Source organism: Mycteria americana, chromosome 2, assembly GCF_035582795.1.
Source record: "Mycteria americana isolate JAX WOST 10 ecotype Jacksonville Zoo and Gardens chromosome 2, USCA_MyAme_1.0, whole genome shotgun sequence".
Lineage (NCBI taxonomy): Eukaryota > Metazoa > Chordata > Aves > Ciconiiformes > Ciconiidae > Mycteria > Mycteria americana.
Window position 1 is genome coordinate 45092756 of NC_134366.1, and position 21446 is coordinate 45114201.

General features: G+C 39.2%; 1 protein-coding gene across 3 annotated transcripts in view; it reads left to right on the forward strand.

Annotated features, from left to right (window-relative positions):
* The window catches only part of RBMS3 (RNA binding motif single stranded interacting protein 3), a 723228-nt gene that overhangs the window by 91481 nt on the left and 610301 nt on the right, over positions 1–21446 (forward strand). For all 3 annotated transcript variants that reach the window (XM_075493193.1, XM_075493195.1, XM_075493194.1), the window contains one exon: positions 16843–16911. In XM_075493193.1, the coding sequence (XP_075349308.1) occupies positions 16843–16911 (69 nt within the window). The remainder of the gene's footprint in view (positions 1–16842; positions 16912–21446) is intronic.

Genomic DNA, 21446 nt, shown 5'->3' on the forward strand with positions numbered 1-21446 from the left:
GCAACTGGAACTCTTCTGTATCCCTGGTGAAGGACTCGTTGGGGCTCCACTGGATCTCTGCCCTTGCTTGATGATTTTTTTGGTTGAACTTAAGCAGGTTGTGTAGGTTGAATTGTGGCTTTTCTGCCTGCAATCTGAACAGCCAGATTAAATTTTAAACTAACCTCTCCCTGCCCCACTCCTGACTACTTGAATGGATTTATACTGTGTTTAAGTACAGTAAAACTGTGTTGAGCAATTTCTTCCATTTTTAATTAATATCAGCTCAGTTTCCTTCTTGTTTTTTTCCAAGAGCATACATTTTTTGTAACACATCCCAGGAAGAACTGTTTTTCCTCTGTATTTCAGCTTTTACTGCGGTATTCCAGACAACTGGTAGCTTGGGTCTATGAGTCTGAGCTTTTCTCTTCCACACTCCTGACTTCCTGAAATGCAGTGCTAAGATGTTTAGATCTACTTGTCTTACTCAAGAGTTGCGTCTGCTGACTGAAGCTTACCTTTAAGGTTGTGAAAAGTTTCATACTCCACCTTCCAAAGTGTTCAGGTGTTGAAAGCAGGCTGTGAACATTTTGTGAATGGCCATGTTGATGCTCGCAGAGAGGTCAAGCGGTGCAAAAATTGACTTGGCTTTTGCATGTGGGTGAGCCTGGTGGTCAGCCTAGGTTTGTCACTTGTCTTTAACATGAGAAGAAGGTGCTAGAAATCACCTAGTGCACACCTAGGGAGTTTCTGCCCAGAATAATTGCAGAGACCTGGAGACATGCTCTGAAGCATCAAGTTTTATATATTTCTATTTGCGGGGGGTGGGGGGTAAAATCTAAAGTAGTTCTTAACAGAGGTAATGAGGTTATATCGACATGTTATTTGAGAAGTTTGCGTGTTTAGGGACGGGTGTTGTTCGTTTCCCCCCATTTTCTGGTTAGAAGTCTGAAGGTGAGTACCTGAGAGGACTGTGAACCTTGCAGATTTTGGAATAATGGTGTTGCGACGTTCTTGATGACTTTTGCCCAGAAAAAGGAGACAGGCAAAATCAAACTATTTCTTTGAGTGAATTTATCAGCCAGTGCTTGGAACACAGTTAGGTTGCTTTCTTGTTTTTCTTTAAGGAAAAACCAATAATCTTTATCTCGTCCCTGAATTTACGTGCGCTTCCTCTAATGTTTCAATATGAATTTGTATTTTATCCCATTACAACCTTTAATTTCTTGTGTTCTTTCTCTATTAATAAATTTTCATGTGTTCATTACTTGCTCAAATACTTTTTACTGAAAGTTGCTGTCTGTAGAAGAGTTCTTACTGCTCAAGCTATTTATTTTATGAAGTCTTGAATGGACTCTGTAGGCTGCGATTACGAATTGTCACTGAACGAAGTAATTTGTATATGATATTAACTTTTGTAAGTGGTATCAGACAGTTACTTCACAGTTGCCTTTTGATGCCACATCTGTAACGCTGAAGGACAGCGGACATACCTGACTAGCCCTCTCACTAGCCTGGTCCTGAAAGAAGTGGAAAGACTGGCATGTAATGGGAGAAAAAAACAGTATTTTTACAAAAAAAAAAAAAGCTTATTATGCATTCCATAAAAACTATTTCTTCTGTTATTTTTCCCAGTCCATCAGCCTTGTCTATCACAAGAAGTATGCTGCAGCTATCTTGTAGAGCTGCCTTTTAGTTTCCTTGTTTTAGGATCCTTGTTTGAGTTTCTCAGTAACCCGTAACAGGTGCACAGCTGTCAGGACAGAACTGCACCTCTGTATACCCATGGCTCTGTCCTCCCTCGGCTGGAAGAAGTACTTGGGGTTTTCCCAGGGATGTGACTTTGTCATGGAAACTGCACTCCTTACCAGTAAAACTGTGAACATTTGTAATTTCCTAATGGGAAGAAGGAGAATAAAATTAATTCCAAAGCTGAAAATGTTGAATGGCGTTCCCAGACTCACCAGTGGTTTATATAACGGAATCTGTCACTTCAGAAAATTCATAACCCAAGCTCCCTTCATAGTACAAGCAGTCTTATAATTTAACAGTGTAAGAAAATTCAAGAATGCCAATGTGGACACCCCTGTGTTTCACTGCAGGAAAGAATTACGGCACAGTTCTCAGGAATTCTATTGTGCAAGAACTAGCAGTAGCATATAAAATGCTGGTATTCAACTAATATGCCTTTCTTTTACACTATGTCTCAATTGAATGGAGAAAAAATACCCAAACAAAACTGTACTGTATTTTGATTATTACAAAATCATGGTTATGTTTTCCATCGAAATCATTTTATTAAGCATATACTACAAAATCACAGAAAATACTGCTCCTATAAATAAAGATAGCAGCACGAGAGGTGGCTGAGTCAGAGTGAAGAATAACATGGTTTTACTGGCAAAAGGGTGTTATTTTGAATACTCATAATTTATTTACCCTATCTATCTTAAAATTTCAGCCCATCAATTATACATGAAACTGAATACCGTAGTATAGGAGGGGACTAAAAGGCAAGTATTCATTTCCAGCTCTAACGTCTCAGTCTTTAAACAAGACCTGCTCCTTAGCATACTGGTAAGACAGATGGGTAAGTGTTGGTAGAGATGAGATTTATAGTTTGCCATTATTTAACTTCTCCATAATTTGCTTGTACTAGTGCCCTTGAGACACATTTTTTCAGAAAGTCTGATTTTTCTACATTTATTCTAGTAATGGTATATTGAGAGTTGTTAAGGAAATTAAAGTCCCATTTCAGGCCCCAGTTCAACAAAGCATTTAAGTAATGCTTAACTTAAAGTACATCTTAAACCGAATCCTATTTAAGAAAGGCAAAAATAAAGAGAAGCCTTCAGAGGGAGTTCCCCACATGGTTAAAGTTAAGAATGTGGGGGTTTTGTTAAAGTGAACTTAGAAATGCTGCCTGTATCACAGGCTCAAGAGACTTTCTGTGGGAAGAGACATTTAAAGAAGATATTACCTGTTGTCTAGAAAGCCTGTGTGATGTGGAGAAGGAGGCAGGAAACTCTGTTCAAATTTTGGAGCAGAATATAGAATGAACTGGATTTATCATGCTTAGGGGAAGTGCTTTGAGACCAAAAAAAAAGCGTTTGGCAATGAATAAGAGCCATATCTCAGCTCATGAACTTATTGGGCAGTTAGGCATGTTCCCCCGAGGCATCATGACATTGGAGGCTTTGCTGAAAAGCTAGAAAAAAGACTATGTCTAAGGATGAAGGGAGAAACTTCCATCAAGCTGGCAGTTAAATCCCTTGTATCTTTCTGTCACTAGTAATACTTCCTCTTTTAGTGGCGTTGTCTCTGCTCCCTGTGCTGGAGCAACTTTAGGAGGCTATATTGACAAGTCATGACTGTTAAAAGTTTGCCTAGTACAGTCCCAGGTCCTGTTACAGGACTTGAAAAATTTTGATAGATAAGTATCAGGTTTGGTATTGTGGAGCATAATCTGTAATTCTCGTTCTCCTCGGCGGATTCCATGATATGTCTTTCACTTTTCAAAGTAAAACACTGCTAATAATATTTATGTCCACCTCACCTTCCCCAATAAATTGGAAGCTGTTATTTACAGTGGTAAACCCAGATACAGTTATTTTCTTCATACAGGTCATCTTCCTTATGAAATTTCATTCATATTCTCCAGTAAAGTACCTGGTGGCCTTGCGTTTTGCCACCTGGTGTGATGCAAGATAAAAATCCACAATTTCACCTGCGAAGATACTCAGATGACCAATAGTGAGGAAAAGAAAAGTAACTTTCTGGCTAAGTAAGCTCAGTTTCCTAATTGTTGATGAAAGATTTAAGGAAAAGAAATTTAAAATAGTCATCAAGTATAAAACACCAATCACGATGACAAAAACATTTTTCCACTCACTCTTTTGGATCGCTAGGGAGATCAAAATGTATCTAAACCCCAAGTTTTGTTAGAGAAAAGAAGCAAGTTTATCGTGTTTAATGAAAATTCCCATGTGATAGAAATTCAGCACTAACTTCCATATGACAGTATAGGGAAAGCTCAGACTCAATAGCTTTCTTAATTAATTATGTCTCTGTATTTCAGCATATGAGTGAACGTTTTAGCAGCCTTATAGAAAATGTATTAATAGATCTGTAGTGAGTCTAAACAAACACACAGTAATATGTAGCTAATGACAAGAAGCGCTTTTCTTTATGTAGTAGCAAATTGTTATTAAGCAGAAGAAAGTTGATATTATGTTGATACTGCACTGCACAGTTCATTTCACCACATTTTTATTTTAACTTCAAGACACTTAGAACTTCTTCTTGTACCTTTTATTAAGTTTGGCTGAAGAGGGCAGCCTTTCCTAATGCACTTGGAATTTTCTTAATTTGTCAGGGTTACTGTACACTGAACAAATTGACAAGGGACATGCTCACGATCCCAAGTTTGCCTCTCATGTTTTCCTTGAAGTCTATTTCCATATATATTTATCGACCAACTCCAAAGAATATTATTATTTTAAATATTTGACCTCTCTGTGAAAATACAGTCCAGTTTCACTCACTCTCTATGCTAAATGAATGGACACTTGCTGTGAGATTTCTAGAAAGAAATTTAAAGAGAAGGTTATTAGGAAATTTCTGAAAATACGTGTGTTATTTATTCATTTTACTGTCTAGAAATAAGTGTCTTAAGTGCTAAGAATGCATGTGAATAGAGCAGGGAAATATCTGTCCCTTTCTGTTGACAGTTCTCCTTATCTTTCATGTTTTCCATCCTGAACTCCTTTCCAGGCTTCAAAAAGAAGCACTAGCCTGAAAGTAGACAGTGATGTTACTTTTTCTTTTCTTTTATGCTTTAATCATAAGAAAACATTAAAAAAAAAATCTTACAGCAAATTCATGGATTGCAATGTTACCAGGAAAGATGAATGGCTACTCCACATTTAGCAATTAGTGTGATAGATTTAAGGGCTCTTAGAAGGATTTATTGCCGTGGTGTGCCTCGATCACAGCGCAGGGAGGGACATTTGGAGAAGCTGGGATGATACATTTTCGCAGTTATTGCTGCTCTAGCCACTATGTCGCATCTCTCCTCTTGCAGTGACAGCCAAATTTGAATGCCTGTCTCACCTTCTGTGGTGCTGGGATTTAGATTGTGTGATAGGCCTGGGGGAGAAGGAGCGCAAGCTGAATGCAGGGAGCAAGCACAGGGATGTCGAACGAGGAGAACCTAAAGGCTCGTACTGGTAGAAGAGGAAGGTAGGTGGAGACAGCAGGTGTAGGATTTCACAGCCTTTGGATAAGCGAGCATACTGTTTCCAAAAGAGTATTATCTGGATTACTAGAATCTGTCTATAAAAATCACATCCAACACATTGCTTGGGCATTAACAGTGGTGGTGTGGATCCTGTGCAAAACAGTCAGCTAAGTGTATTCTCAGTAATTCTCTGCAGAAATGCCTGCAACAAAATGAGAGTACTTTATGTACCCAGGAGCCCGGCAAGTTTGCTGTGGTGGTTGACAGGTAGTAAACCTTGTACCGCTTCACAGTCACAGCGGCTGTCACCCATGCTAGTTATATTATGCCAGCACTGACTACAAGTCAAACTGCAGTACAATGTCACCCCTTCAGTTTGTCAGCTCCTTGTCTCAGCTGATGATTAGGCAGTATCAGTGCTAATCTAGTCAAATGATCCCTGTTTTGACTTCGGTGACTTTTTAGGGGTTTTTTTTAGGAAAACAAGAGTATAAAGACAAATTTCCCCACTGTCACTAGGGTCAAAGTAGCAAATAATTTAATTTCTTCCTCCCACAAACTTGTACTATTATTTAATACTGCCAAGTGTTTAAGCTACCAAACTCATTGCACCCTCATGTCATTGCCTGACAGAAGGCTTGCTGAAAATCTTATAATTATACAGCTATTTACCTGGTTTTATATTCCTTGAGTTTTTCTTGGTATGTTCATTGATCTGAAAACACCCTTTTCTTCCTATCTTGTCTTTTCTACAGCAGCCACTTGCTCAGAACTCGAGGCAGATTGCTTCCGTTCCTTCCAACCCCAGACTCTCCCAATGACTGGACTGCTCTGAAAAGTATGGGGCTTCTTCCTCTTCCCACCTTAGCACTGGATTGCTGTGAAACAGAGCAGAACTTCCATTATCTCCCTACTTAGAAAGCACTCAACTTTCTACACATTAGACAAAGTTACATGCTTGTGCTATTTTCTTCCAAGATGTCAGATCCTCTCCCTGCAGGCCAAAGACCCACTAGCATATTCTTCCTAAATCCTCTAAGAAATTACTCTTTAATTGTGTTTATATCAGCATTTTCTCTTGAGACAACATCTAACTGAAATTGATTGCTTGTTTTCATTTTTTGTGACTAATCTTGGGAGGGAACATCATGCTCTTTGCCAGACACCAATACTCGCTGTCTCTCACTGTTTCCTCTGTTTAATGAGTATGTGTCTGTAAAAGGTATGGAGGATGGATTTTTGAGGTCGTAATGAGAAGAAATGTACCAATAATTCTTACATTTTGAATACATCCCTATTTTGAAATTGCAAATGTGACTTTCTCTTTCCACTCCTTGGGAATGTTTTCAAAATTACGTTGTAAAAAATTTGACTAAGCTTATTGTGTCCTGATCTTAATAATTTAGCAGGAATTGCCAGCATTTTTTCTGAATGTCTAATTGCCTTTTGAATACTTTAAAAATTTGATTCTTCTGAGAATGACTCATTTATCTAGAAAATAGCCTTTTGTTGTTCACTTTTATCTGTCTCACCATTAAAGAGATCATTAGAGTACCTCATCCACCTTTCTATGATTGCATTGTTTGCAAATAAAAATTTTTATTTTTGTACTTTCCTGAACCTTCATGATTCATGTCTTTGCCTCCCAGTACTGAAATACATGTAAAATATTCTGATTAGTACATCTATGGTATACCATCTTTTACTTCAATTTCTGCACTATTGTCTTTTGCATTATCTTATAAAGGCTCTTCTCTGTTCTGGCTTTATTATAATCTTCAATGTAAGCATAATTCTGAATTCTTATTATCTTTGGTGAACATTAATAAAAGAAGGAAAGATCCCCACACACCTTTATGAAAGCATTCATTGTTTTTATATTTGCATTTGTTCCTCTAATGATTTTTGATACTCTCTATAGTGTATCTCTGAAGGTCTCCTACTCAGTGTCAGTCTTTTGTGTGGTCACTTTGTTATCTTTTAACACCTCAGACCTGATATTACTCAAAGATTCTGGGTAACTTTTCTGGTCTGCCTTTTTAATGGGACAGGTATCTTTCTCAGAATACCTGCTGGAAGACAATAGCTCTCACTACAATGAAATTCTTTTACGTTCCTGGTGTTATTCCTTTGTCTCAAATCAACATATACCTGTTAATTCCATTTTTTCAGATCTGTGCAAACTTCTGAAGAAAGCCATATCTTTCAGTCCCACAAAACTAGTCCCATTCCACTGTCTGCCATATCCAAGACTGTCTTTTTTATGGCTAGTTCCCTACACCTCCTTGTGCCCCAGCGTTTCATTTACTTAGGAAAATGGTGAGAATCCAAAGGACATAAAAGATGTCATATGTTCCAAGTTCTTCTGATAATGCATCTTATATTTCATTGTGCATTCTTTCAATAGGAGAAGATGTCCTGGTAATATCAGTACTGTTGTGTTCCCTGGCTGTTTAAAGTTACTGATTGCTGATAATACAACATCGCTCAACATAATACTAATACTTACTTCCTACCTTGTGGTCTTTTTTCCACAGAAGCAGCTGCTAACTTTTAAAAATCCACTTTCTGACTATATTATCTCTCATATGGCTGTGATGTGCTTCCCTACCTTCTCTGTAAGTGCTTGGGAGTGTTCTTGACCTCAAAGCATCGAATGTTTCCATATTCTTGTTTTTCTTTTTTTCACTCAAGCTGCGATGATTTCTCCTCCTTATCTTATTACGTGTTTCCAAATCTTGTGACTTTCTTACAATTTCTTAATTGTACACTTTATGGGGTAAGGATGCCAACTTTACATCAACTCCATCTGGAATACTTGAAGGTTGTTCCTCGATCTCCTTGCAGCTTATCTTCAAACTCTCTGGCTTTGGGAGAAAGTGCTGACTGCACAGCAAATCATGGTGTATGTAGCATCTCCACAGAGATGAGAAGTTCTTTCACCATATTAAAATTCCTAAGAAAGAAGTTGTTGCTTGTCACCAACAGTAACAGTTGTTCAGCTTGTTTGTGATTCAAGTACACTGCACTTTCGTTGGCCGATACAAATGGGCATGGAGAAGGAATTAATGGCTACAGTATTGTTGGCTCGAGCTTGACCAGCCAGTTCTGCTAAGGTAGATGTGGTTTGAGATGGGTAGTGCAATCTCTAATATCAGTTCTTATTCAGTTTGTGAGGTGTAAAAGGCTTGAGGACTTCATCCCTATTTAAAGATATAATTTGAAATTTCAAATACATTCATTATTAGCTTTAACAATCAAGTAGGATATGGAGGTCATGAAGTTAAGGTTTTTTTGTTTAACACAAAACTGCTGGTTGGTAAGTGTAAAGAGAGTTTCTGAAGAGAGGATATTTTCATCCCTGGCTTTGTCCAGAATTTTTTTCCTTCCAGGGTACCAAAATATCTGTATTAAATTGGTGAACAGGAGTGGACAAAGAGAAAAAAGAGGGGGAATCACAGTGTCATAACAAGCCCTACACCATGGTTCAGAGGCCACGTCAAATTGCTAAACTGTCAAGAATCCACTGTTGGGGTGAGTAATAGATGAATTATACTTTTGGCAATTTCACCTCAAAAATTATGAGTCACTATGTTGATGACCAAGAGTAGACAGTGGATATAAAATGCAAGTGAGTACTTTGAGTGAGTGCCTGAGTTCCTATAAAAATGTCTACTGAATGCATTTGCTTCATCAAAGCCCAAACCCACAGGTTCAGAGAGATGTACTCCTATGGTTGACAGCTCAGTCAATATCTCTCCTGCTCTGTCTCTTCATGTCATAACATTGATTTCTGTAAGCTAGAGGAAGTAATCCCTGATGACATTGTGCAACAATCTTAAGGAAAGTTTGTTTTCCCACTGCACACTTTTTCATACACAACTTATGAATGTATTTCATTTACAATTAACTTACAAACTTTACCTCTCATAATTCTGTTACATTTTACACCCTGACCACTGTATCCAGATCAGCTGCTTTTTTAACACTTTCTTCTTGATTTTACACTTTTATGGGACAACATACTTGATGATTCTCTTGTATCATCTCATCACTGCAAAACAATGATGTCACTTTGACATACGCTATTCACTCAGCTGCCAAGCCAGCTAAAGAATGCATTATGCGTCCTTTGCATGGAAGAGAAGACCATACTGTCATGCCACATACCGTCGTTCCACTGCTGTCAACACCTCTACCTTTCATTTTGTGTCCTAACCCCATGATCAGCAATGCTTGCCATCAAATGGTAAAAACTGCAGCATAGCTGTAATGGAATGATGTTCCTGTTATTAATCTAATTATCAACCTTTTCTGTCTTCATTTTTCTGACCAAAAAAAAAAAAAAATCCATCTCTCTGGAATTTCATAGTGCTAGTCTCACTAGAAAGCAGGTAGTTTTCTAGGCAGTTCTGGAGGATTTTTAACTGTGAGAAATGAGAACCTGAAAATTAATTTTACTTATATGGTATTGAAGAAACCATGGATCTTTAAAGTATTTGCAATTTGTTTTGTCTTATGTCCAGAGTGGCACTAGCTATGAATTTCCAGCGTAGTATTGGTGTTGTTGAAAAATGGGACGAGGTTTTGAAGGGAGCAAGGAATTGTGTATATTTATGGCACAAGAGTGAAAATGGCTTCATGGGTGAGCGGCACATCTGTAATGAACGGGCTTCAGTGGGGTTTGTCTCCCCATGGAGCCAGGTGTGATACCAGATTGGAAGCACAGAGAGACCCTTTCCACTGAGCAGACTGCTCTGATCCATTGAGATGACGTTTGTGAGGAAGAGGCTGTGAAGGATTTAGTATCATTAAGTGTGCGAGGTCTTACCCCACACAGAGGATCAACAAGGCTTAAGACTGTCTGGAGCCAGACCAGAGGCAGGGATGGATTGATATGTAGGCATGAAGTCTATGTTGTTTCAAGGGATATGACTGGTTCAAATTTCAGACTCTGTAGTTCCTCTAAGCACTACTTTTGGTCAGATAAAATCAGATAAGTTGTCACCTTTTCTATTTAACTTGTATATAGAAATTAATAACTTGTCATTTTCTATACTGCATTTTTGTGGAATAAGCTCAATCAGTAAAAAGAAATAAAACTCAGTAGTTCAAAAACCAGTCCCCCCTTCCCCCCGTCGTCACCCCCCCAGTCTGCTATGGTTAATGGCAAAAGGACTTCAACCACTATTTGTTTCTGGAGAGTCATAAAGCCCTTTATAGTATGAGAGGTTAAAACTTTATTTTTCACTTGTGTTTCTCTTCACAAACTCCTGCTGTGAAATAAAATAAAATAAACAAGTGAACCCAAAAGCCTGTATCTGTCAATAAACAGCCATTGAATATTGTTCCTTTTTAACATAACATTACTGGTTCCTCTTTGCAAAAGTCACAGATAGACAAAGCTCCATGAAAAAAAGAAAGCAAACTTCAAAGAAAGAACTTCAGTGCCTTGACATCTTACAGTGTTGTCAGATGTCACTATTACTTTGTTCAGCAAATGAATTTTTGAATTTAAGGAAAAATCAGGGAAATTCCATAGCAAATAATAGAAAAAAGGTAATCTAGGTATTGGACAGTGCAAAATATATCCTGAGTTTGATACCAGCCTTCTCATAAACAGCTGGACTCTATACTCTATAAACAAGCAACATCTCCAGTAAAACTGATGAGCAAGTGTCATGGTTCAACCCCAGCTGGCAACTAAGCCCCACACAGCCGCTCGCTCACTCCCCCCAGTGGGATGGGGGAGAGAATCAGAAAAGTGAGAAAACGTGTGGGTTGAGATAAAGGCAGTTTAATAGGTAAAGCAAAAGCCGTGCATGCAAGCAAAGCAAAACAAGGAATTCATTCACTGCTTCCCATGGGCAGGCAGGTGTTCAGCCATCTCCAGGAAAGCAGGGCTCCATCACGCATAATGGTTACGTGGGAAGACAAACGCCATCACTCCAAACATCCCCCCTTCCTTCTTCTTCCCCCAGCTTTATACACTGAGCATGACGCCATATGGTATGGAATAGCCCTTTGGTCATTGGGGTCAGCTGTCCCAGCCGTGTCCCCTCCCAGCCTCTTGTGCACCCCCAGCCTACTCGCTGGTGGGGTGGGGTGAGAGGCAGAAAAGGCCTTGACTCTGTGCAAGCACTGCTCAGCAGTAACAAAAACATCCCTGTATTATCAACAGTGTTCCCAGCACAAATCTGACATATACCCCCATACTAGCTGCTATGAAGAAATTTAACTCTATCCCAGCCAAAACCAGCACAGCAAGATACCTGCTGAATGCCAGCAAGATTTTAGGCCAGGAAATTGAAGAACCCAGGAGTTGGTAGTATACAATGTATATCATGTAACTATAAGTGTATTCTCAAAGAACTACAGGTATAAGTCAAAGTAGTTTTTTCTCTGAAAAAAATGGTTTTGATATGGTTAAATGTTTAGTATTATCTTCCATTTACTTTCATATTATGTTTTATCTATTTATAAGAAAAAATCTTTTCTCCCCTTCTTGCCCAGCCAAAAAATTCTAAGTCCTGAAAGTCAAGACAGTATTTCATGTCTTTACCAGAGAGCTGCATTTGAAAGATTATCACAGTTTGTAGGAGTTCATAAGGCAGTTCAAATGTACCCCGATTACATAGCAAATTTACTACCATAATAACCCTTTAAACCCTAGAAGAGGACAAATTGCCTAGGTCCCTTGGTAGGAAGGAGAACAGGGAGTGTGGGTAGATTTAATTTCACCTAACATTAGCCATCCAAAGTTAGATGTCTCACTTAAACTGGCTGTTTAGCCTCGCTCTCCAGTGAGAGGATGGAAGGAGACAGGTACTTCCAGACAGTAATTCAACCCATCTTAAGATACTTTTCCAAACTAACGGGATGAATTGCCATGCCCATCAGAAGGCTTTGTAAGTTTATTTGGCTGTAGAACAAGTTATAAACTTTGGCTTTATTATCAGAATATATATCTTTTTTTTATTTTAGAAATATTGTCAGAGTAACGACACTTGTAACCCTTTCTCTGTGCTCTGCTTTTCTTTCCTCATTTTGAAGTGTGGCCTTACATTGAAGCTTTCCTTGACTGAATGAGAAATTATTTATGGACTGTATACGATCTTGGCTTGTATTGTATACAGTCACTAATAGCCTTAGCCCAAGAATGAAATAGTAAAATATCTTTTCATGAGCTCTCCTGTTAAGCCATACTCAGATTTCCATGTATTCTGCTAAAAGTTTTTTTCTGGCTTCTTGCAGTGTGCCCAGGTGGCCAAGAAGGCCAACAGCATCCTGGCTTGTATCAAAAATAGTGTGGCCAGCAGGACTAGGGAAGTGATCGTGCCCCTGTACTCGGCACTGGTGAGGCCGCACCTCAAATACTGTGTTCAGTTTTGGGCCCCTCACTACAAGAGAGACATTGAGGTGCTGGAGCGTGTCCAGAGAAGGGCAAGGAAGCTGGTGCAGGGTCTGGAGCACAAGTCTTGTGAGGAGCGGCTGAGGGAGCTGGGACTGTTTAGCCTGGAGAAAAGGAGGCTGAGGGGAGACCTTATCGCTCTCTACAACTCCCTGAAAGGAGGTTGTAGAGAGGTGGGGGTCGGTCTCTTCTCCCAGGTAACAAGTGATAGGACAAGAGGAAATGGCCTCAAGTTGCACCAGGGGAGGTTTAGACTGGATATTAGGAAATTTTACTTCTCTGAAAGGGTTATCAAGCATTGGAACAGGCTGCCCAGGGAAGTGGTTGAGTCGCCATCCCTGGAGGTATTTAAAAGACATTTGGATGAGGTGCTTAGGGACATGGTGTAGTGGTGGTCTTGGTAGTGTTAGGTTTATGGTTGGACTCGATGATCTTAAAGGTCTTTTCCAACCTATACGATTCTGTGATTTTGTTATCTACTGCGTTCAGTAGTAAGAATCTTCTGAGAAAACAGTTCTCCTGCAAACTGCATTATAAAACAGCAGCTTTGCACGTACACTGCGTCATTTGCTCTTCTTTTATCTGTGCCACTTCACTGCTATGAAAAGTACGTTTTTCCTGCTCTCACTGGGATTTGGAGGCAGCCTGATGTTTCATCAGCGTTCCTCATGTTCAGGCTTGGGTCTGGCCATATGCTTGGAGATGTGTTGCACCTGCACCTACATCAGATTTTCTCCTCTCATACTGACTGTTGTCTGGGCAGCGGTGTGCAGACCACCAGCTTTCCTCTCTCCCTTCTTTTTTTTTTTCCATAACTTCCAGCTCAGCCACCAAAACCCACATGTCCAATTGGCAGTTTTATTGCCTTCAGAAGTACAGTCTGCTGCGAAAATTGTTTTACCTTTCTAAAGTTTTCAGCAGAAGTTCATTGGTCTTTTAAAGTGACTGGTGGTCACCTGCAGCTGTGTGAGTTTAACCTCTCTTCACAGGTGGGGGGAATGAGGAGGGGGGCAAGGACATAAGGAACAGCTTTGGCAAGCAGGTAATTAGAACAGTCAGTCCTAATTAGTTTTTAATAGTTGGGGAGGGTTTTTTTTTGTACCTACATATGGCTGAGAGACAGCTTGCAGGGAGCAGAAATGGGCTGGGAAGGTTTAAGGGCTGGATATAAAGTTAGCCAAGGGGGGGGCTTGCTGGAGGGCTTGGGAGACTTGAGAACTACTTGGTTTAGATGTTTCAAATAATGCTGTCAGGGAGTTCTACAAGACTGGGGGGGGGGAATATGTCCAGGGCTTGGGCTCAAGTGCTAATTGTGCCAGAGGGAGAGTCCTTAAGCGTTCTGTGTACGTGCTCCTTCTTTCTCAAAAGGGAGAGTGATGAGGAAGGTGATTTTAACTGAAGAAAGGGATGTGGCTTAAGGGATTAAATGCAGCCCAGGTTCTCCCTGGTAAAATACCTAGTGAAAATGCAACACCTCAAGGTCTCCTTTGTAGTGCAAGCTGTGTGCAAAAGCTGTTCATCCTGCAGAGAATGTGGTCTAGCTTGTGATCTTGGCTGCGAAGTGTGAAGGGTCATACTCCTAAAGGTAGGTGGTTGTCCAATTTCTACTGATTGCAGTGAAATAAGAGTGAGAGTGTGTGTGTGTTTGGACTTTGTTTATGTATGTTTTTTTTAAGTCACTTGCCTCAAATATTTTAACTGCTGAGACAAGCAAGGGATGTGGTCTAGCCTTCAGGTTTTTTCCTGCTGCCCCTTAGAACTTGGAGAGGGACTCAGATGGAAGTATTTTCCAGATCTTTCAGAATCTACTCTAAATGATCTGATATAGAAGCTCCTGCGTGTAAGCAGTGTAAACCTTTGCTCTATAACCTAATATTTTGATTGCCTTGGAACATGCAAGTGATCCTACTCATTGATATATGGGGGGGGGGGGGGCAAGCCTGAGAGGATAGGGGAAATAAATGCTGATCTTAGACCTTTTATACTACTGTTTTTACAAATTTTTTTGTAAAGTGCCTACCTCTTAATCAAATTAGAAGATGGAGGCTAGCTTCTAAATACTTCTGGTGCTCTGGTCCTTTTTGTTTGTAAAGTTAGGCAAAAAATGATCTTCTGCCTTTGTCTCTGGAAGTATTTGTCTGCTGGCTGCCTGGCCTGGAAAGGGTTCTCTTGTTTCTCTGCAATATTGTGGTACTGTTTCTCTGTGGGATATCGTTCTTTGGGATGTCCTTGAAATTAAGGTGGAAGAGTTCAAAAGAGCGATTACTGTAGAGGAAATGTACTTACTAGAGGTAACAGGTGTTGGAGTAAGTAATGAAACCAGACTGCTATGTATGTGTTTAGACAGGAGGAATATGCAGTTTTTATTGGACAATACTAAAGGCAGACATACATTATATATTAATTAAGAAAGGTGTGTGGTGCTTGTGGTGCTTGTGGAAAGGTATCTTGCTGGAAAACAACTTCCAGATGCTTCCAGAAAAATTCCAGCTATCTCTTTATTCAACTTGTTATTCGTAGATTGACCACTCTTTCTTCTGGAGCAGATGGAGATAGTTTTCATAAGTTTTTATAAAGCTGAAATCAACATTGTGTGCAGTTTGTCTTTTCTGAAGTTTCTATCAAAAGAAAGTGTTCTATTGCGTGGCGTATCTGTTTATTAAAAAATGCCTATCCTTCTAAGGGTGTCTAGAAGAAGCTAAATACACTATACAGTAATGCTAATAATTAAATTTGTAAAATAACTGCTTTTTGATAGACTAGCACAAAAGCACAATTACAGCAGTGGCTGTTTCTCATTAGTGGAAATGACATGCCAGCTTTAGAATATGTAATGATGTATAAGCCCTAGTGGTTATAATTGGCATAGAAATGTACTATATCCTTGGGTGTTAAAAGCCATAAGCTATTTATTTTCATACTTACAAAGAGTATACTACATTGTGGTATAAATCTCACATGGATTGTCTTACTTGCATTTTTTTAGTATAATTTATGTCCATATGGTTCAAATATGAATCTGTCCCCCTATTAGCATCCTGCTGGTGTCATAATGTACTGATAAATTAATATCTCATGTCTGGAAAGCCTGTTTGAATTCAGATCTCATGAGTAGGTAACTCAAATCTATCTGATCTTCCTGATAGATAGCCTTGTTGTCACAAGGTTTCTGTAGTACCTGAGCTTACACAATATATATTGACATACTTGCAAGATATTTGGCTACTGACAGTGGTGTGTGGTGTTCTGGGGCTTGTTCTGAAGCACCAAATTTTGCGTAAGTGAGGGGTGGATTTGGAGGAGCTCTGTGTTACACTAGGCTCTAGCCTAAACTAGGAGTAAATGGCATAGAAGTTCATGGTATAAAATAATTTTGAAACCGGGGGTAATGTGTACTAAAATAATTGGTGGTGTTCTTCTAGACACCATATTATATTGATTCTTCTGCAGTATCAAAGTCGGTTTGATTGTAAGGTCTGTATGTGACACTATATTGGATATGAAAGTCCATGGTATGGTCTTTTTTTCTTAGTGCTTCAGAAAACAAATATAGGGAAGTTGGTGAAAGAAGTATGGGGATAAATCATAAAGATTGTGGTTTTTCTTCAAAAGAAGTTGGTAAATAACTAATCTCTTTTATTACCTATTCCAAAAATATCCAAGTTTCATTTTTGAGTAAGGTGAAGTGATTCTGAAAGAACAATTTTGCTTTATTTTCTATGAGTTAAGAACAGCTTCTATAAAACTAGTATGAAGTATGGAATGAAACATCACTATGAGTTAGGGAAAAATACAGATATAACTTCTTGGAACAGGCAGACAAACCCCTTTAAATGATGCCTTTCTGGAATAAATGTGAATTTAGAGCATGTTTGCTTAATCTGAGTGAATTACCTGGCTGAAGGGTAGTGCTTTGCAGCCCCAGTTTAGGTTAGGGCTCAGCATTTAAATTTGCAATCTAGGTGACATGCAGAAGTTGAGGTGAGAATCGAGGTTCTGAGGTCCAAGGCTGAACAGAGCATTGGTAGCAAATTCAGCAAACTTGAATCTCTGAGATTTTTAATGCTACTGTATCATATTTACGGTTTCTTGAGGTTTTTGTTTAGGGTTTTTTTTTACTGTGGGAGTTTACGTGGTTGAGATTGGTGAAGCTGACTGTGTGAATGATGGAGATGTTGATGAATATTTGACATGTCTATCTTTTATCTTGCAGAGAACTACAGCCAACAAGACTTCTGGTGCTCCTTCCTACAGCAGATGGTCCAGTTCACAGCCCCATCAGGTAATATGCCCTTGTCAAAAAGGATATGGAGCTCAGGTTGACACATGCTTCCTTTTTATATGAATCTGTGAGGGGATCTGAGAGTGTCATCTACCTGCATTAGCCCAACTAGGGCATGCTGATCTCTGAGGTTTTTGCAGGATATCTTGTGGCAAACTGTTAGATGCAGTTGCCGCTCATGGAGCGGCTTGTACGGCTGTGATTCCTCTAATGCAGTGGTGCCTCTCTGTGGGTTGTCAGGAATGGTTATTATGGCTGGATCCCCCTATCCTTTGCATCCTGTCACTTAAGCTGGAAATGTGTGTGTTTGATGCTCTTTGGCGATGTGTGGAGTCATGTTCTCCCATGTTGTCCCCCTCCCCTCAATGTTTCTTGCACTACTTAAAACAACTGAGTTGTGAAGTGGTTACAGTGGCCAAAACTTTCAGGAAAACTTATGATAAACCCAGACTGAAGCTGGAAAGCTGTTCAGTGATAGCCAGAAAGCAATATTATTGTTAATGATTTTTTTAATAAGAATTTTAATATTATTCAGGGTTTCTGTTACTTTATCAAAACAAAAAGACTTTTTTTGACTATAGACAAGGACATGGCTTGCTTTGTAATCAAAGAACAACGTATTTCGACTAAGTAATAAAACTAACCTCTTTAGAAACTCTTCAAGTGTTTGTTCAGTATTGGTCGTGTTAACATTGCTTTCCCCCAACCTCTACTCTTGCTTCTTTCCAACCTCTTTCTACCCTCAGTTCCTCTTAAAAAAAAAAAAACAAAAAAAAAAACAAAAAACAAAAAACAAAAAAAAACCACAACAACCCAAAACAACACCACCACCCTGCCTTGACACTATGAAAAATTTAAGTTATCCTGGTGAGCAAATCCTTGATCTGACATGCTGGATTTTTGTTTTTTTATGAAGGACATGTATACACTCAGAGAGGAAACTTCCAATAAGTTGAGATTTGGCCTTGAAAACTAAAGCCAAAGAAACTATGAATTTCATTTGTATCCAAATTAGGATGGGGAAAGAAGGTGGCTAAATACTTCATGGGCTGTTAGCTCCCTATTTCACCATCCTTCCAGTCTTAATACTTCTGCTTTCAAAAAGTATTGTAAGAGTCTTGTGCCTCCTCTTTATATAAAAGTGTGTTCATTTTGCTTGCTAAGGTTTCCATGTTTTCTTTTTCTTTCACTTTTTGAATATTGAATTTTCACTGTTGAGGGGTAAAAATGAAGAATATATAGGCAGAAGGTTAATTCTTTTCAGTGGTTATTGCTTGCCCCATCCCAGGGGATCAGATAGTGAGCAAGAAAAAGTTCGTGGAGTAGCACTAATACATACAAGGCTGAAACAGCAATGACCGTTCCCCTCTTTCTGTGTGTTTGCAGTTGCCCGTTAATGGGAGATGCATTTCTAAGTCAGGAGGAAATCATATAACAAATCACATGAAATGTACTTTACACTCTACACACTTGATTTCCTTTTTGAGGAGGGAGGGAAAATAAGTACATAACAAAGGTTGTTCATAGCGTTACAACCCTGTCAAATAGCTAGCAGAGTTGAGGGATTAACTATGAGGAATGTTGTTTGAAAGTATGTCTAGACTATCCAGCATCTGCAGGAAAAAAAATTTGTCGTACTGTATTAAAGCATGCCTGTGGTAATTCTCTTCCACCTGTGTTGTACCCCACATGTTTTAATCTCATCTTCCTTTGTCATTTACACTCTATTCTTCTCTTTTTCATCCTTGTTTATTGTAAGCTTTTGTATTCTGTGCTTTGGGTTTAATAAGCTTATAAACTTGCCTCACAGATATTACAAATACCAGTACCAACTGTGAGGATGCACAGCCATGCTGCAGTTCAGTTTGGGAGACCTGAGTACTGCTGTGCACTCTCATGAGCTGAGAGTAGCAAAATATTTGTATTGGATCAGAGATTTGTATTCAGCCTTGCAACTTGCCAGCATCTATATATAGTTTAAATAAACTTTTTTTGAAGATGGCTTTCCAGGAAAGAAAAAGATTAAAGTTCAAATTCGTATTGTCTGCATTTTCTTCAGTCTCATGCAGTGAACCCAGTGAAGGCTTTTCCATGTACATCTTAGAAGAATCCACACAGAAACCTAATAGAACTACATGGCTGAGACCTTTGATGCATCTAAGAAATGTTAAAAGTTAAATTGATTTCCTCCTTCCCTCCCCCAAGTTTTCTTTTTTCATTTCCTCTATCTGTGTGAAGTTTGAAGGTCCATTGGGTGAAAGATTTGAAAGGCTTCTGCAGGTGGTGTCAATGAGTCACTGAAAATAACACTTTTTTTCACTGACTTATTTTTGCTTTGTGCTACCCAGACATGCCTGTATTTTGTATTGGATAAGCTGAAGCATGTTTATCTATCTCAAATAAGCTGTCTGGGGAAGGTTTTTAATAAGGTCCTATTAACTCATTGCTCTCATGGACATGTGGAATTTGTGTGCTCAGGTTTTTTTTTTGATGTGAAGCTGTTCAGGGAATGGTTTGGGTTTTTTTTCTTCTGCCCCTTGAGCCTGGGAAAGTGTCTTGCTGCAGGGGAGGCATCTTTAAAACTTGATTAAGAGGTTCCTTCTGACTGCCCTGGGAAAGAGGCATTACTACCTGCTTCAAGCTAGCTTTTTTCAAGCACTCCACTTTCTCAATGTCAGAATAAGAAGCCAATAGTCTAAAAGGTTGATCTTTTTTGGAGCCAAGGAATTAATCTATTTAATTAAAGGATTGGGGGGTGGGCAGGGAAGCCAAACCAAATCTCAGCTTCTGAACTGGCATCCATGGAGCTGTGTTGGACCTTACTGCCTTCAGATGCACCAGCTTGAGGGATAGAATCAAGGAGAAGATACAAACTGACGCTAATGAGCTGAAATAGCCTATGCTGCTGTTCTTGGCTAGTGGCATCACTTGATGTGTGAAGAAGTCTTCAGCAATTTTGTGAGAAGCTCTGAAGTGAACTTAGTCCTTCTGTGGTACTGAGGACTGTGTGTGCTTCCTGAAGTGCAACTGGCTTTTACTGCTGATGAAAATGGAGAAAGTGGCACTTTATCAGGCATGATGATGTAACTGATTTCTAACATGATGCTGCTTTTGCTGAGTGGGATGGCAGCCAAGGCAGAGTGTCTTACAGTGCTGGCATATCCCTGTGTGGGACAGTCTGTCTCTCATTAGGAATTGTAGGTACACAGGTAGGGTGGGACATAAAGCACTCGGTATTGCAGCTCAATTGTCCCTAGAAGCAGTTTTAACATTAACTATTCACTCATTACTAGTAATGACTTGAGAACTAAGTGCTATGAACAATTGGGGTGGTATAGCCAATGTAGATGTAAAAATGAAGAAAAAAAATTTATTTGTTCATTAGAGAAACAGAAGAAATGCACTATTTCAGATGCTAGTTTAAGGTTGTGGCATTGGAAGAGACAATAGATGAAGTGTCCTAAAAGAAAGAAGAGTGGGACAATAACCCTCCTAACTTGCTTATGTCTCTACTGTCGATGAGAGGCAAAAAGTGGGTAGCACCTAAATAGATCTCACAAATAAATCCACTTTATATGCAAGCAGAAGATATGATACCTTCCCTCTGAATGATTCTGAGATAGGCTGTTTCTTCTTGCTCTGGGCACACTAGAGAGTTGGTCAAGTCAGACCATTTATTTGGTCCTCGCTGTTGGCTGGCACCTTCATGACAATATTCCAGGTCTCTTGCACAAGAATTGTTAGCAGGACTATCTTTAGAGATGCTTAGATTATATTACTTTCTATGTATAGAAAGTATATGAATGCAACTTTAGTATTAGGTGCTAAATGAGCCTGCAGAGTAATTGGTGTGTCTTAAATGCCATTAAAAATAATATAGAACGCTTCAGCATCTTTCCCCTCCCCATGTCTATTAGCAAGACATTAGCTTATGAGCTAATGAAGTAAAAATGCAGAAAGTGAAACAGTGTCCAATAGATCACGGGACAGGAGGACTCTCAGCTAAACTTCCATAATGTTCCTCTGTCTGGCTCTACTGCTGCTGGCTTTCTAGTGTTGGCAACACAAGCTTCTTGCTGGCTTGCAGATAGCCGAAGCTTTGTCCATTGCTGAACTTGGCATCAGTGCCTTAATTAAAGTCAGAATGTGTTTTTCCTTCAATGTCCTGCTCTTTAAACATAGAGATAAGTACTATATTTTAGTACCCAGTGGTTAGCAGTTTTCTCAGAGGAATCGGAACAGACAGTGGATGTTGATAAACATTCAGTGTAGGATCTAAATTTTAAATAGGCCAACTCTTCTACCACTCCATGTGATAGTTTATCTTACAGCTTCTTCATGATTGAGATGATGGAAATACCAATGAAGAAGATGGAAGCTAGGAAGGGTGATATTCCAGTTTTACTGTAGCAGCTGTTTCATTGAATTCCATGTCAGAGATTGCAGTATATGTAACTTAGTTGTCTTGCTTTCTCCCTGTTATATGTGTGTCCCTGCTTTCCCCTTGCCTTGTTTTTGCCCTTGTATTCTTCCTG